This window comes from Erythrolamprus reginae, chromosome 4 (genome assembly GCF_031021105.1).
Source record: "Erythrolamprus reginae isolate rEryReg1 chromosome 4, rEryReg1.hap1, whole genome shotgun sequence".
NCBI classification, from domain to species: domain Eukaryota; kingdom Metazoa; phylum Chordata; class Lepidosauria; order Squamata; family Dipsadidae; genus Erythrolamprus; species Erythrolamprus reginae.
The window spans coordinates 35534975-35548309 of record NC_091953.1 but is presented as its reverse complement, the minus strand read 5'-3'; the positions used below and the strand labels follow the sequence as shown (position 1 = coordinate 35548309).

The following is a 13335-nucleotide window of genomic DNA, read 5'->3' as shown; positions in this document are numbered from 1 at the left end:
TTGCATCCTTTGCTATTTACAGGGAGCCCCGCAGGCCAGATCTAACCAGAATCTGTTTGGCACCCCTGGTTTAGGTAGTTTATTACAGACAGGTTTTCCTTAAAATAAGAATCGTTTGCATTTTTGGATTTGGTGATTGAACAGTATGTATGTATGTATGTATGTATGTATGTATGTATGTATGTATGTATTTATTTATTTACTTATTTACTTATTTACTTACTTACTTATTTACTTATTTACTTACTTACTTACTTGTTTATTTGTTTGTTTGTTTGTTTATTTGTATGCCGCCCCTCTCCATAGACTTGGGGTGGCTCACAGCAATAATGAAACAATGCGCAACAAATCTAATATTGAAAAGTAACTAAAAACCCCTTATTTAAAAAGCAAGACATACACACAAACATACCATGCATAAACTATATAGGCCTGGGGTTTTTAATTCGCTTTTAGTATTGGATTATTATTGTACACTGTTTATGATTGCTGTTAGGCGCCCCAAGTTTTCGGAGAGGGGTGGCATATAAATCCAATAAATAAATAAATAAAGGCATTGATGGTCACTGTAACCTAATTTTTTTTAACCCTATCCCAACTTGTCAAAAATAAGTCTAGAATATGATCTGGTCTTCTTGGGTGCTTTACTAACTGTTTTAGAGAGGCATTATTTAATGTGTCTCATTAAATCTCCTTAATATCTCTGCTTTTCAAGGGAAGTTGCAAAATTCCCTTTAATGTCAGGCACATTGAAGTCACCAATGATTATAACTTTTCCTTTTAATACCATCTGAATAATCGCCTCAACCAGAATGCTGTCATAATCCTTTGAATGTCCTGGGGGCCTATATATGACACAATTCTGATTGCTGATCACTTTTTAGCTGTAAGCAAACCCAGAAGGTTTGAAGTAGATCGTGTCTTTTCTGAATTACCTGGTAGAATTACTGGTAGCATTGCTTTTATGCCCTTCTTGACAAATGGTAACCCCATCCTCCTTTTTCTAGCCTGGTTTTTTTTGTACAGTAAAGGCTGTTATACTCTACTTATATCCCAATTATTGGAGTCCCTGAACTCTGTAATTGCAACAAGGTTATCCTTGGATATAACAGCTGTTGTTTCACAAAGTTTGTTGCCTAAATGACGAGCATTGGTGCACATGATATGGCACAAATTATCAAAAGCTTGATTTTTTATCTCCAAGTGGATTGAAAAATGACAGGCTGCAATCATGATATAAAAACTGGATGTACAAATGAAGCCAAGTGATATCTTAATAGTGAAAGAATGACCTGGATAACTTTCCTATATTGGATTTACAAGAGACACTTGTTAAAGGTTCGAAGAATTTTATGCGAACAGGTTTTTGAAGAGACCAAAGATCAAGATTGTTAAAGTAACAGGAAGGTATATAAAAGTGGTTTATTTGATCCGGGTTAAAATAGATATGTTTGTCAGGTTCCAGACAGTCGATGGAAGAAAAGCTCAAAGACAACGATTTATAAATTAAGTCTTTTAATCACAAGCTCCTGGGACTCACCAACAATCATTCACCCAAATGAGTTCTTTGTCAGCAGTAAACCCCTGGTGCTTCCGCCACCTATTTAAACATTAGTGCCTACCCCACCCTGCTGCTCCACCCCTCTCCTGACATCACTCAAAGCAAACTACAATCTCTACAATGCTCTCCTCTGCCCAAATGGCAGCTCCAAGAACCTGGAGCTGACATGCAGCCCCTCTATCACGATTATATGATTGCAGCCGGGTTTCCAGGATGTTTTTGGTGAAACTGGGTGATGAATTTATCAGTCATGACATGGGAGTATGGGACTCATGGTGCCTCTGCCAATGGGTACCCTTTCCAAAGAACCAAATACAGGAATTTTTATCTCCTCAACTTCATATTGTGGCATGTCTTTTACGTTTACTGGGCCAGGTGGCTGGCATGCTGTAATGGGATCTATGGACAGGCCTTATTAAACTAGCATGAAACACTGGATGCATTTTCTCTAATAACAGCAGGAGTTTCAACTGCGCCCTGACTAGGTTTCTTATCTCGACAATAAGAAATGGACTAATAAACTTTGTTGCTAATTTTCTACAGGGTGCCTTCAACTTTAGGTATTCTGTAGAAAGATAGACTCTTTGATCTACCTAAAAAAGGTTTTGGGGTCTTCTCTTTTTATCGGCTTGCAGTTTATACCTTTGCCTAGTTGTTTCTAACACTTCCTGGACATTAACCCATAGCGTTTCCATCCTGGCTATCCATTCCTGTACCCCCACACTGTCAAGCTGTGGTTGAGGACACTTGGTGATTGGTACAAATTAAATCTCCATAGCAATGTGGAACGGGATATATTCGGTGCTACTGTGGACAGCATTGTTATATACTACTGCAAATGTTAGCAGGTCTGCCCAGTTGTATTGTTGGTGTTTCACATAACACCGGATATACTTTTCCACCATTGCTTTCAGCAGCACCGTTAGTGGAAGGGTGGAAAGGTTGAAGATCATCAACCTTTGTGATGATCCAGTCCTAAGTGAATATTGCCACCAGAACCTGGTGTGAATTGCATACCTCTGTCTGAAATTACCCTTCTCGGAACTCCATGTATTCAGTATATAAGTTTTAGGAATAAGACGGCTAATTTCCGGGGAGATGGTAAGCTGGGACAGGCAACGAAATGGGCCTGTTTGGAGAACAGAACCACCATGGTCCAGATTACTGTGTTATTTTGATTGCCAGGGAGGTCTATAGTAAAATTCATAGCAATCTCCTGTCATGGTCTACTTAGATTTGCTACGGACTGTAACAACAGCCAGGCCAGGTGGTTTGCCTGGCTGTTTTTAGAAACATAGAAGACTGACGGCAGAAAAAGACCTCCTGGTCCATCTAGTCTGCCCTTATACTATTTTCTATATTCTATCTTAGGATGAATATATGTTTATCCCAGGCATGTTTAAATTCAGTTACTGTGGATTTACCAACCACGTCTGCTGGAAGTTTGTTCCAAGGATCTACTACTCTTTCAGTGAAATAATATTTTCTCACGTTGCTTTTGATCTTTCCCCCAACTAACTTCAGATTGTGTCCCCTTGTTCTTGTGTTCACTTTCCTATTAAAAACACTTCCCTCCTGGACCTTATTTAACCCTTTAACATATTTAACCCTTTAACATATTTTTCTTCATTTTAGTACATATTATACAACTACAAATGTATGCCTCGATATCCTTTTTTAACTGAGGCCACTAGAACTGACAGTTAACTAAATTTAAGGTTTTTAAACAATTAAAGTGGCTGGCTGTTTGTACATCATGACACTGATGTAGAACTTCAGGTCAGAGAGCCTCCGGGACATACCTTTGACCTAGCCAGTTGTATGAACCCCCATTTCTGGTTCTTAGCAATGCACTTGCATATTTCTGCCATCTTCTGTGGAATCATTGAATACATATTTCTGCCATCTTCTGTGGAATCATTGAATTTCTGCCATCTTCTGTGGAATCATTGAATACATTGAATCATTTGGTTTCGGCAGTACTGCTCCAGAAAAGATCTCAATGGCACAACCGGTTGCACAGTGGGGAGGTAGGATATTACATTCTCTCTCATTAAACACTTCCCTGAGATCATCATATACTGCAGGAATACCCCTCCCCCATCACACACTGTCTAGCTAGCCCCACACTGTTCATATGGAGGTGGATTGGGCTCAACAACCAAACACAGATGCCTACAACCCCCATCCCACCAAATTGCCAGGCCCCATTTGTCTAGCCACACCAAACCAAGAACTATGGCTTCGGTATCCATGGAACCATGACAAAACGGATTTGTTCTTGGTGGGGTCCTATCTATAAGGAAAGTTGTTCAGTTATATGTGCTGCTGGCTGGTTACCAAGCACAGAACTAGCCATTTGCTCAAAGTGTATGGGATGGTTAACTTCCTAAATTGGAGGCCTAATTGAGTGGCCATAGCAGAACTCATAAGATGCCTAGTGCATCCTGAGTCCACCAAAGCCTTACACTCTTGCACTTTGGTTGCAATAAATGCTGAAAGGTTTGCCCTAGGATTTTCATCAACTAATCTATTCTACTCCTACAGTTATAGAAACATAGAAGTCTGACGGCAAAAAAAGACCTCATGGTCCATCTAGTCTGCCCTTATACTATTTTCTGTATTTTATCTTACAATGAATATATGTTTATCCCAGGCATGTTTAAATTCAGTTACTGTGGATTTATCTACCTCGTCTGCTGGAAGTTTGTTCCAAGGATCTACTACTCTTTCAGTAAAATAATATTTTCTCATGTTGCTTTTGATCTTTCCCCCAACTAACTTCAGATTGTGTCCCCTTGTTCTTGTGTTCACTTTCCTATTAAAAACACTTCCCTCCTGGACCTATCTACATCTATCTGCATTTATTAATAGAATTATCCATCGAAAACTTTTCACTTGGTTTCATTTGTGAATCTTGGTTCTTAAAACTATTAGGAAGAAAAATACGGTGGTACCTCTACCTAAGAATGCCTCTGCTAAGGAACTTTTCTAGATAAGAACCGGGTGTTCAAGATGTTTTTGCCTCTTCTCGAGAACCCGAGCCTGGAAAAAATTCCCAGGAAATTTGAGAGCGGCCCGGAGGCCCGGCCAGTTTTCTGCCATTCCCCCTTTAATCACAGCCATCTTAGGCTTTTCTGGGCTGCCAGAGGAGCCTTTCGGTGGTGCTTAAGGAGGCTTTGGCAGCCCAGAGCAAACGGAGGAAAGGCGTGCTCCTCCTTGCTGCCTCAGAATCCCTGTTTTTTTTTCTTTTAAGCCTTAAAGTTTAGGATTTTTTTGATTCCCCTCACCTCTTCTTCTTCCTTTGGCAGCGACTGTCCTCCTGCTCTTCTTCCTCTTCCTCCCACCCAAATTCTGACCTTTTATTTCTTTCCTAATGGGTTTGCACACATTATTTGCTTTTACATTGATTCCTATGGGAAAAATTGCTTCTACTTACAAACTTTTCTACTTAAGAACCTGGTTACGGAACAAATTAAGTTCTTAAGTAGAGGTACCACTGTACTCTAATCCAGAGATAAAATGTAGGGATTATCTGTGGATCTATAACTTGCATAGAAAAGTTGTCAAATTAGACAAGAGCCTTCTAGGGGTGTCTCACCCTGACAGAAGAATGAGTCTTTTGTTAGTAGGACCAGTTGGCTGCCACCCTATCTGATACATTTTCTTTAATTGCTTCAAGCACAGAGTGTGCCTTATACATGTCGCTGTGTAAGATGCCAACTCCAATCATATTGGGGACTAAATCAGGCAACTCTTAACTGCTGCTCAGTTCAAAAAAACTCCCTAATCTTATGTTCCCGGGTCTATTTGACCCGGACTGCAAATTGATCATTTTAGGTACTTATATTTGGTCTTTTTGAAAGCTTTTTTCACCTGGAAACAAGTTTGAACATTTCTGCACACAATGGAATGAAAATTGAACTGAAAGAATTAATCCTTATTGGTTTATTTTGCACATAAATGTGCCTCCCCCCCCCCGTGTTTGTGGATTTGTTTTAGGTTTATAAGGCTGGGGGGGGGTGGCCCTTTTGTGGCAAAAAATAAACCAATAAGAATCATTTTTTTTTTCAGTTCATTTCTATTTTTCTTATGTTCAGGATTGTTCAATTTAGTACAGTATATCAAAACTTTTGGGGGAATATTCCTTAGAGATTTGTAGCCTAAAAAAAGTATAAATTGAAACTAAGTTCAGAAAACCTGGGGGGAGGGGCTTTTTGATAAAAAATAAAAATATAAGCCTCAATTTTTTCAGTTCAATTTTCATATCATTATGTTCATAAATGTTCAAACTAGATAGGCAGGGAAATTTTTTTACAGGGACTCAAACTTGGCTTTGGGTCACATACGACCCGAACTGAGCAGCAGGGTTAAGAAATATGTAACAATGTGCTTTTAATTTGTCTCTGAAATAGCCTTGCGATTTGGAACAGTCAGGGTGTGCGTATAAATTTGATTCACACTGATTTGAAAGAGCTATTGTCACAATATTTATTTCCTCAATTCCTTCTCAGAATTAGTGTAACTTTCTCATCCTGTTTCTGACCACATACCCATACTGCATTGTTAGCTTATGATTACAGAGAAGGGTAGGACTGCTGGAAGGAGTTATTCTTGTTTGCCCTTTAGCAGTGCCAAGCAAGGATTGTTTGTTTTTGTAGCCGTAGCCATGTAATGCAAATTTACAGAAGGTAAGAAATGAAGAATTAATTTGCTAAATTTAGTATAAGTTCACATAAGACAAAGAAGCCACGCAGGATTGCTCTTCTACGTTTAATAGTCAAGCATTCGATTTGTTCAAATGCATTTCATTATTAACAAAATGTAAGTTTTATTGTAATGTGTGAATCAAAGTATGAATATTTTTACATCAAAGGCAGCCGCTCCACTCTTGACATAGTATTAGGCTGTAGGTTAGAGACAGTGAAGAGGCTGTGACGTGGGTTGAGAAAGAGGTGGGAGATTCAAGAGGTGCTACATAGGTCAGGGAAGGAGCAGAGGAGAAGCACAAATTGGAAAGAATGCATTGGGATGTGTAAAACTTGCTGCATGAGTCAGGGAAGATAGAGGGATGAGTAGCACAGGTCAGAGGAGTGCATAGGTGACACAGGCCAGGAAGAATTTGTGGGGTTCATTCCTCCCTGTTTTTCCCTTCCTTTTCCAGCAGGCAAATAAGTGGCTCCCTTCCACTTCCAGCAGGCAAATAAGTGGCTCCCTTCCACTTCCAGCAGGCAAATAAGTGGCTCCCTTTCACTTCCAGAAGGCAAATAAGTGGCTCCCTTCCTTTTCCAGCAGGCAAATAAGTGGCTCCCTTCCTTTTCCAGCAGGCAAATAAGTGGCTCCCTTCCTTTTCCAGCAGGCAAATAAGTGGCTCCCTTCCTTTTCCAGCAGGCAAATAAGTGGCTCCCTTCCTTTTCCAGCAGGCAAATAAGTGGCTCCTTTCCTTTTCCAGCAGGCAAATAAGTGGCTCCCTTCCTTTTCCAGCAGGCAAATAAGTGGCTCCCTTCCTTTTCCAGCAGGCAAATAAGTGGCTCCCTTCCTTTTCCAGCAGGCAAATAAGTGGCTCCCTTCCTTTTCCAGCAGGCAAATAAGTGGCTCCCTTCCTTTTCCAGCAGGCAAATAAGTGGCTCCCTTTCTTTTCCAGCAGGCAAATAAGTGGCTCCCTTCCTTTTCCAGCAGGCAAATAAGTGGCTCCCTTCCTTTTCCAGCAGGCAAATAAGTGGCTCCCTTCCTTTTCCAGCAGGCAAATAAGTGGCTCCTTTCCTTTTCCAGCAGGCAAATAAGTGGCTCCCTTCCTTTTCCAGCAGGCAAATAAGTGGCTCCCTTCCTTTTCCAGCAGGCAAATAAGTGGCTCCTTTCCTTTTCCAGCAGGAAAATAAGTGGCTCCCTTCCTTTTCCAGCAGGAAAATAAGTGGCTCCCTTCCTTTTCCAGCAGGAAAATAAGTGGCTTCCCTACCTTTTCCAGCAGGAAAATAAGTGGCTCCTTTCCTTTTCCAGCAGGAAAATAAGTGGCTTTCCTTCCTTTTTCAGCAGGCAAATAAGTGCTAGGCGGGAGAGGGATTGTGAGACTGCCTGGGAAACTGTCACCAAATATTGAAAACGAAGATTGACTACAATGACTACAGCACCAACCCAACAATAATCAGTAGCACTGAAGCAGCCAGAATTTCCCCAAATTTCATTCCCTTGGGAGTGATAGGTCTAGGATTTTGACACATTCTGTTAAGGTAGTCCCTTTGAAGTACCTTGGTTCAGAATTTGTTGCCTTAAAATTTGTTACCGTTTCACTCAGTCAAAGGTCGTGACAACAGTTTTAGTAATATGAAGAAACACAGTGACCTGGGTTGATTTGTCTTTTCTTCATGCAATAAATACAGATTTAGTTAAAGTAGCTAAAACTGCATTTAGTGCATTTCTGACTAAAAAAAAGAGAATATCAAGCACTCTCATACCATGCCTATCTATATCTCTGCCATTTATGTCCGTCTGTCTATGTACCTCCTACCTACCTATTAGTCATTAAAACTCTGATTTCGCTAATCTTTAACTGTGTGAAATGATGTACCATAGGACTGTGGGCTGTCTTACGGAATGCATGCAAAATCCATAACCCATGGCTCTTATGGAATTAAAATTTGGCAAATTTTATAAAACATTTTATGCCATACACATTACGATAAAGTAATTCATGAAAAAATTTTTTTTACTGTGATCAGCTGGTGATGTTCCACTGTGCTATATTGTCCAACAAGGGATGCTTTCATGGCAGATATGTCTCTGAATATGTTCTTGAACATTTTTTTTTTAAAAAAATTCTAGTACATTAGAAACTGCCATTTTTGCAGGCATTGCGAAATCTGGTACGGAAATATCTCTGGATGGATATTTCATTGGGGTTGTCCAACTGCATATACAATGTAATCTCTAGCTATGGGACTAATGGGAGTTGTAGTCCAACCCATGAGGAATAAGACAAGTGTAAAAAAGTGTGTGCAAGATAAATTAATCCCTGGATGGAACCCAAAATATGGTGCTTTTCTCCTTCTTAAATGGAAGCTGGGTGTCCTAGACCAGTGTTTCCCAACCTTGGCAACTTGAAGATATCTGGACTTCAACTCCCAGAATTCCTCAGCCAGCATTTGCTGGCTGGGGAATTCTGGGAGTTGAAGTCCTAATATCTTCAAGTTGCCAAGGTTGGGAAACACTGTCCTAAACAATATAGAGTATATAGGGAATTGACTTCACTGCACAAACAATATTGAATTTGCATCTGGCTAGCATCCAAAACAATCCAAGTGTAAAGATGAGGCCTCCTAATTTCAACCTCCCACTCTCCCCCAGTTATCCCAGTGCTTCCATTGGTCACCGGTTTGCATGTACATGTCATGCAAAACCGAGTTGCATCAGGTGCCCTCCTAGCTGGAACCCAAAATCAGTTCCTTTGCAAAAACGTAATTCAGAGCCAGCCACTATGCCAGTAGCAAGGGACAGATCATCCTCTGCTCCTTTCTCCACTTGCAAAGAAATTATTATTATTATTATTATTATTATTATTATTATTATTATTATTAATTAGATTTGTATGCCGCCCCTCTCCGAAGACTCGGGGCGGCTCACAACAGTAATAAGAAACAGTGTAACAATGGGATAAATCTAATAATAAAAAATATATACAACCCCCAACAATTAAAAACCATACAGCACATACATACCAAACATGAAATATAAAAAGCCTGGGGGAGATGTCTTAGTTCCCCCATGCCTGGCGATACAGGTGGGTCTTGAGTAACTTGCGAAAGACAAGGAGGGTGGGGGCCGTTCTAATCTCCGGGGGGAGTTGGTTCCAGAGGCCAGGGCCGCCACAGAGAAGGCTCTTCCCCTGGGGCCTGCCAAACGACATTGTTTGGTTGACGGGACCCGGAGAAGGCCAATTCTGTGGGATCTAACCGGTCGATGGGATTCATGCAATAGAAGGCAGTTCCGGAGGTATTCTGGTCCAATGCCATGTAGGGCTTTAAAGGTCATTACCAACACTTTGAATTGTGACCGGAAACTGATCGGCAGCCAGTGCAGACCACGGAGTATTGTAGATACGTGGGCGAATCTGGGAAGCCCTACAATAGCTCTCGCGGCCGCATTCTGCACGATCTGAAGTTTCCTAACACTTTTCAAAGGTAGCCCCATGTAGAGAGCATTGCAGTAATCGAACCTCGAGGTGATGAGGGCATGAGCGACTGTGAGCAATGACTCCCTGTCCAAGTAGGGCCGCAACTGGTGCACCAGGCGAACCTGGGCAAACGCCCTCCTCGCCACAGACGAAAGATGATGTTCCAATGTTAGCCATTAATATGCAAGAAAATGTAGCCAGAGCAAAATGTAGCTTTTTTCCTATATGCTGAAATTTCAGTTCAAAAGAGCTTTCATTGCCAGTTGGATAGACAGAGATCTGCCTGAGATAGGATGGGAGCTATGCACTGAATGCATTGAAATGCTGGGAACTGAGATGTCATTGGCTTTTGCACAATATCAGCAGGATTAGAGGACAGTCATTATGGTATTAAACTTAAATCATTTTACTGGAAGTCCCTAGGATTGAATTAAAAATCCGTAGTGTAGGAAGCCACTTTTAAAGCACTGCTTCTACCTTAGGTTTTGCTAAAACACATTAAAGCAGGCATATTTTGCATTCCTTTATATAAAACTAAATGTTTGAGGGGAATGTGTATAAAATTAAGATATGCTTTATTGTGTGATTGAGGCTGATGTGGAAACAGAGCAATGCAGACATAAATCTAAGAAGTTGAGAAACTTGAAATTCATAGTTGGTTTGACTTCTCCCAACATCCATCTGAAGCTTTGGACGGTAGAAAATGCTGACTGGATGAGTAAATTATTGGCACTAACTGAGTATCTGAAACTGGGGAAAATGTGAAAAGTCAGTAATATGCTAACGTTTCACCAGTCTGTAAAATATATTTGGAAACTAGAATGTTATAGCTCCTCAGTAAGACCACACCTGGAATACTGCCTCCATTTTTGGTCACTACATTGGAAAAAAAGATGTTGAGACTTTTGGAAAAAATGCAATGCAAAGAAGAGCAACTAAGGTGATTAAGGACCTGGAGATAAAGGGTTATGAAAGTATTGGGTATGGAGTCTAGAGAAAAGGAGGACTAAGGGTGACATTATAGCAGTATCCCAGTATTTGAAGGGCTGCCATAAAGAAGAGGGGGTTTATTTTCCAAACTACCAGAAGGCAAGACAAAAAAACAATGGATGGAAACTAATCAAGGAGAGAAGCAACCTGGAATTAAGGAGAAACTTCCTAACAGTGAGAACAATTAACCAGTGGGACAGCTTGCCTTCAGAAGTTGTAGGGGCTTCGTTAAAGGAGGTTTTTAAGAAAAGACTGGACAGCTACTTCTGGGAAATGGAATAGCGTCTTCCGTTTGAATAGGGGGTTGGCCAAGATCTCCAAGGTCCCTTCCAGTTTTATTTTGATCGACTGGATTATAATTTGAACTACAACACTATTTACAGTTATATTGTAGAAGATACCTCAGCGAACAGTCTTATAATTCAGATGATTTCTTGCAGTACGTGTAGCATGGTACAGGTAGTCCTTGCTTAAGGGCTGTCCTGTTTGAAGTTATGATGGTGCTAAGAAAGTACATTTACAACTTGTTCTTGCATTATCATAGTTGTAGTACAGTGTTCCCTCGATTTTCGCGGGGGATGCGTTCCGAGACCGCCCGCGAAAGTCGAATTTCCGCGAAGTAGAGATGCGGAAGTAAATACACTATTTTTGGCTATGAACAGTATCACAAGCCTTCCCTTAGCACTTTAAACCCCTAAATTGCAATTTCCCATTCCCTTAGCAACCATTTAGATTATTACTCACCCTGTTCATTTATTAAATTTCTTAAGAAAAATATTTATTAAAGGCAAACAAAAGTTTGGCAATGACATATGATGTCATCGGGCGGGAAAAACCATGGTATAGGGAAAAAACCCATGAAGTATTTTTTAATTAATATTTTTGAAAAACCGTGGTATAGACTTTTCGCGAAGTTTGAACCCGCGAAAATCGAAGGAACACTGTATTCATATAGTGATGTAATTGTGTAACGGTGCTTTGCAACTGGGGGAGTATTTATATCCAGCTACTGCAGTCATGGGATCACCATTGTTAAGTGAGCTTCTTGTTAAGTGAGTTTCTTGTTAAGTGAGTTCCGCCCCATTTTATGACTTTCCATGCCACAGTTGTTAAGCGAATCACTGTGGTTGATAGGTTAGTAACCTGGTTGTTAAATGAATCTGGTTTCCCCATTACCTTTGCTTGTCAGAAGGTCAGACACATTAAAGGTCATAAATATGAACCAGTTGCCAAGCATCTGAATTTTGATCACATGATCACATCCTGGGAATGCTGCAAAGGTCGTAAATATGAAAAAACAGTCTTAAGTCACATTTTTCAGTGCTGTCGTAACTTTGAATGGTCACTAAACAAACTTGTAAATCAAGGATTACCTGCACAGTGCTTTTTCAAAATGTCCTTTCATATAAATATGAAATATGACACATATTCCTGAATCACAGATTATGTGGCCAGAATCTCTATGTAAGGACTTTTGTGGCTAGGAACAAAAAGGCCGTTTTGCTAAGGAAGAAGTAGATTTAAAGACTGTGGATCTTCATGGATTGCTGGTTATCAGTCAGTTGTTAGAGCAGCGGTCCCCAAACTACGGCCCGGGGACCACATGCGGCCCGCTGAGGCCATTTATCTGGCCCGCGGGTCTTTTCCAAGGCCGCACTAGAAAAGCAGTGAGAATGTCCCCCTCAATCTCATCTCACCCGAGGTAAAGTAAGGCTTGCCGAAAGCCGACCTGGGCACAACACACACACACACATACACGCACACACCTGCCTCCTCCTCCTCCTCTTTGAGTTTCTAGCTCCCGTTTTCTGAATGGGGATTGAATGGGAGTCCGGGGTCGGAGGGTGGAGGCTTGTCAGGTGAGTCCTCCGCGGGGAGAGAAGAGGGAGGGTGAAAGAGGGAAAAGAGAGTGAGAGAAGTGGAGAGAAAGAAAGAAAGAAAAAGGAAAGAGAAGGGGGAAAGCGAGGAAAAGAGAAGTGGAGAGGAAGGAAGGAGGGAGGGAAGCGAGGGAGGAAGGAAGGAAGGGGGAGAAAGAGAGGGAGAGAGACAGGGAGGGAGGAAGAGAGATAGCAAGAGAGAGAGTGAGAAAGAGACAGAGAGAGCAAGAGAGAGAGCATGAGAGAGAGAGAAAGAAAGCAAGAGAGAGAGAGAGATAAAGCAAGAGAGAGTGAGAGAGAAAGAAATAAGGTATGTGCAGTGTGCATAGGAATCTGTTCATAGGTTTTTTTTATAGTCCGGCCCTCCAACAGTCCGAGGGACAGTGAACTGACCCCCTGTGTAAAAAGTTTGGGGACCCCTGTGTTAGAGTATAGTTTTCATCTTTCTCTCCTGTTCTTGGAAATGCTTCATTGCCACAAGTCCTATTAGTTACCTTCTCTTTCTGTAAATTAACAGCTATTTTCCTTTTCTTTCCAGGATTGTCAAATGTTCCCCAAGTCCTTAAAATGGAGATTTCTTTCAAACCTTCTGATCCAAGCACATACAAGCCATATGTGGACCAAATTGAAAAATTCTTAAAGACCTATGACGATGCTAATCAGCAAGAGGTCAATTTTGAGAATTGTGGCAGTGAGTAGAAGTTATTTCATTTGCATATATTTTGGGGTGGTGTTTTTTT

General features: G+C 40.9%; 1 protein-coding gene across 1 annotated transcript in view; it reads left to right on the top strand.

Moving 5' to 3' along the window:
• ATP1B1 (ATPase Na+/K+ transporting subunit beta 1) overlaps positions 1-13335 on the top strand; it is a 38375-nt gene that overhangs the window by 17386 nt on the left and 7654 nt on the right. Inside the window, exon 3 of the mRNA XM_070750042.1 lies at positions 13134-13286. Coding sequence (XP_070606143.1) covers positions 13134-13286 — 153 coding nt within the window. The remainder of the gene's footprint in view (positions 1-13133; positions 13287-13335) is intronic.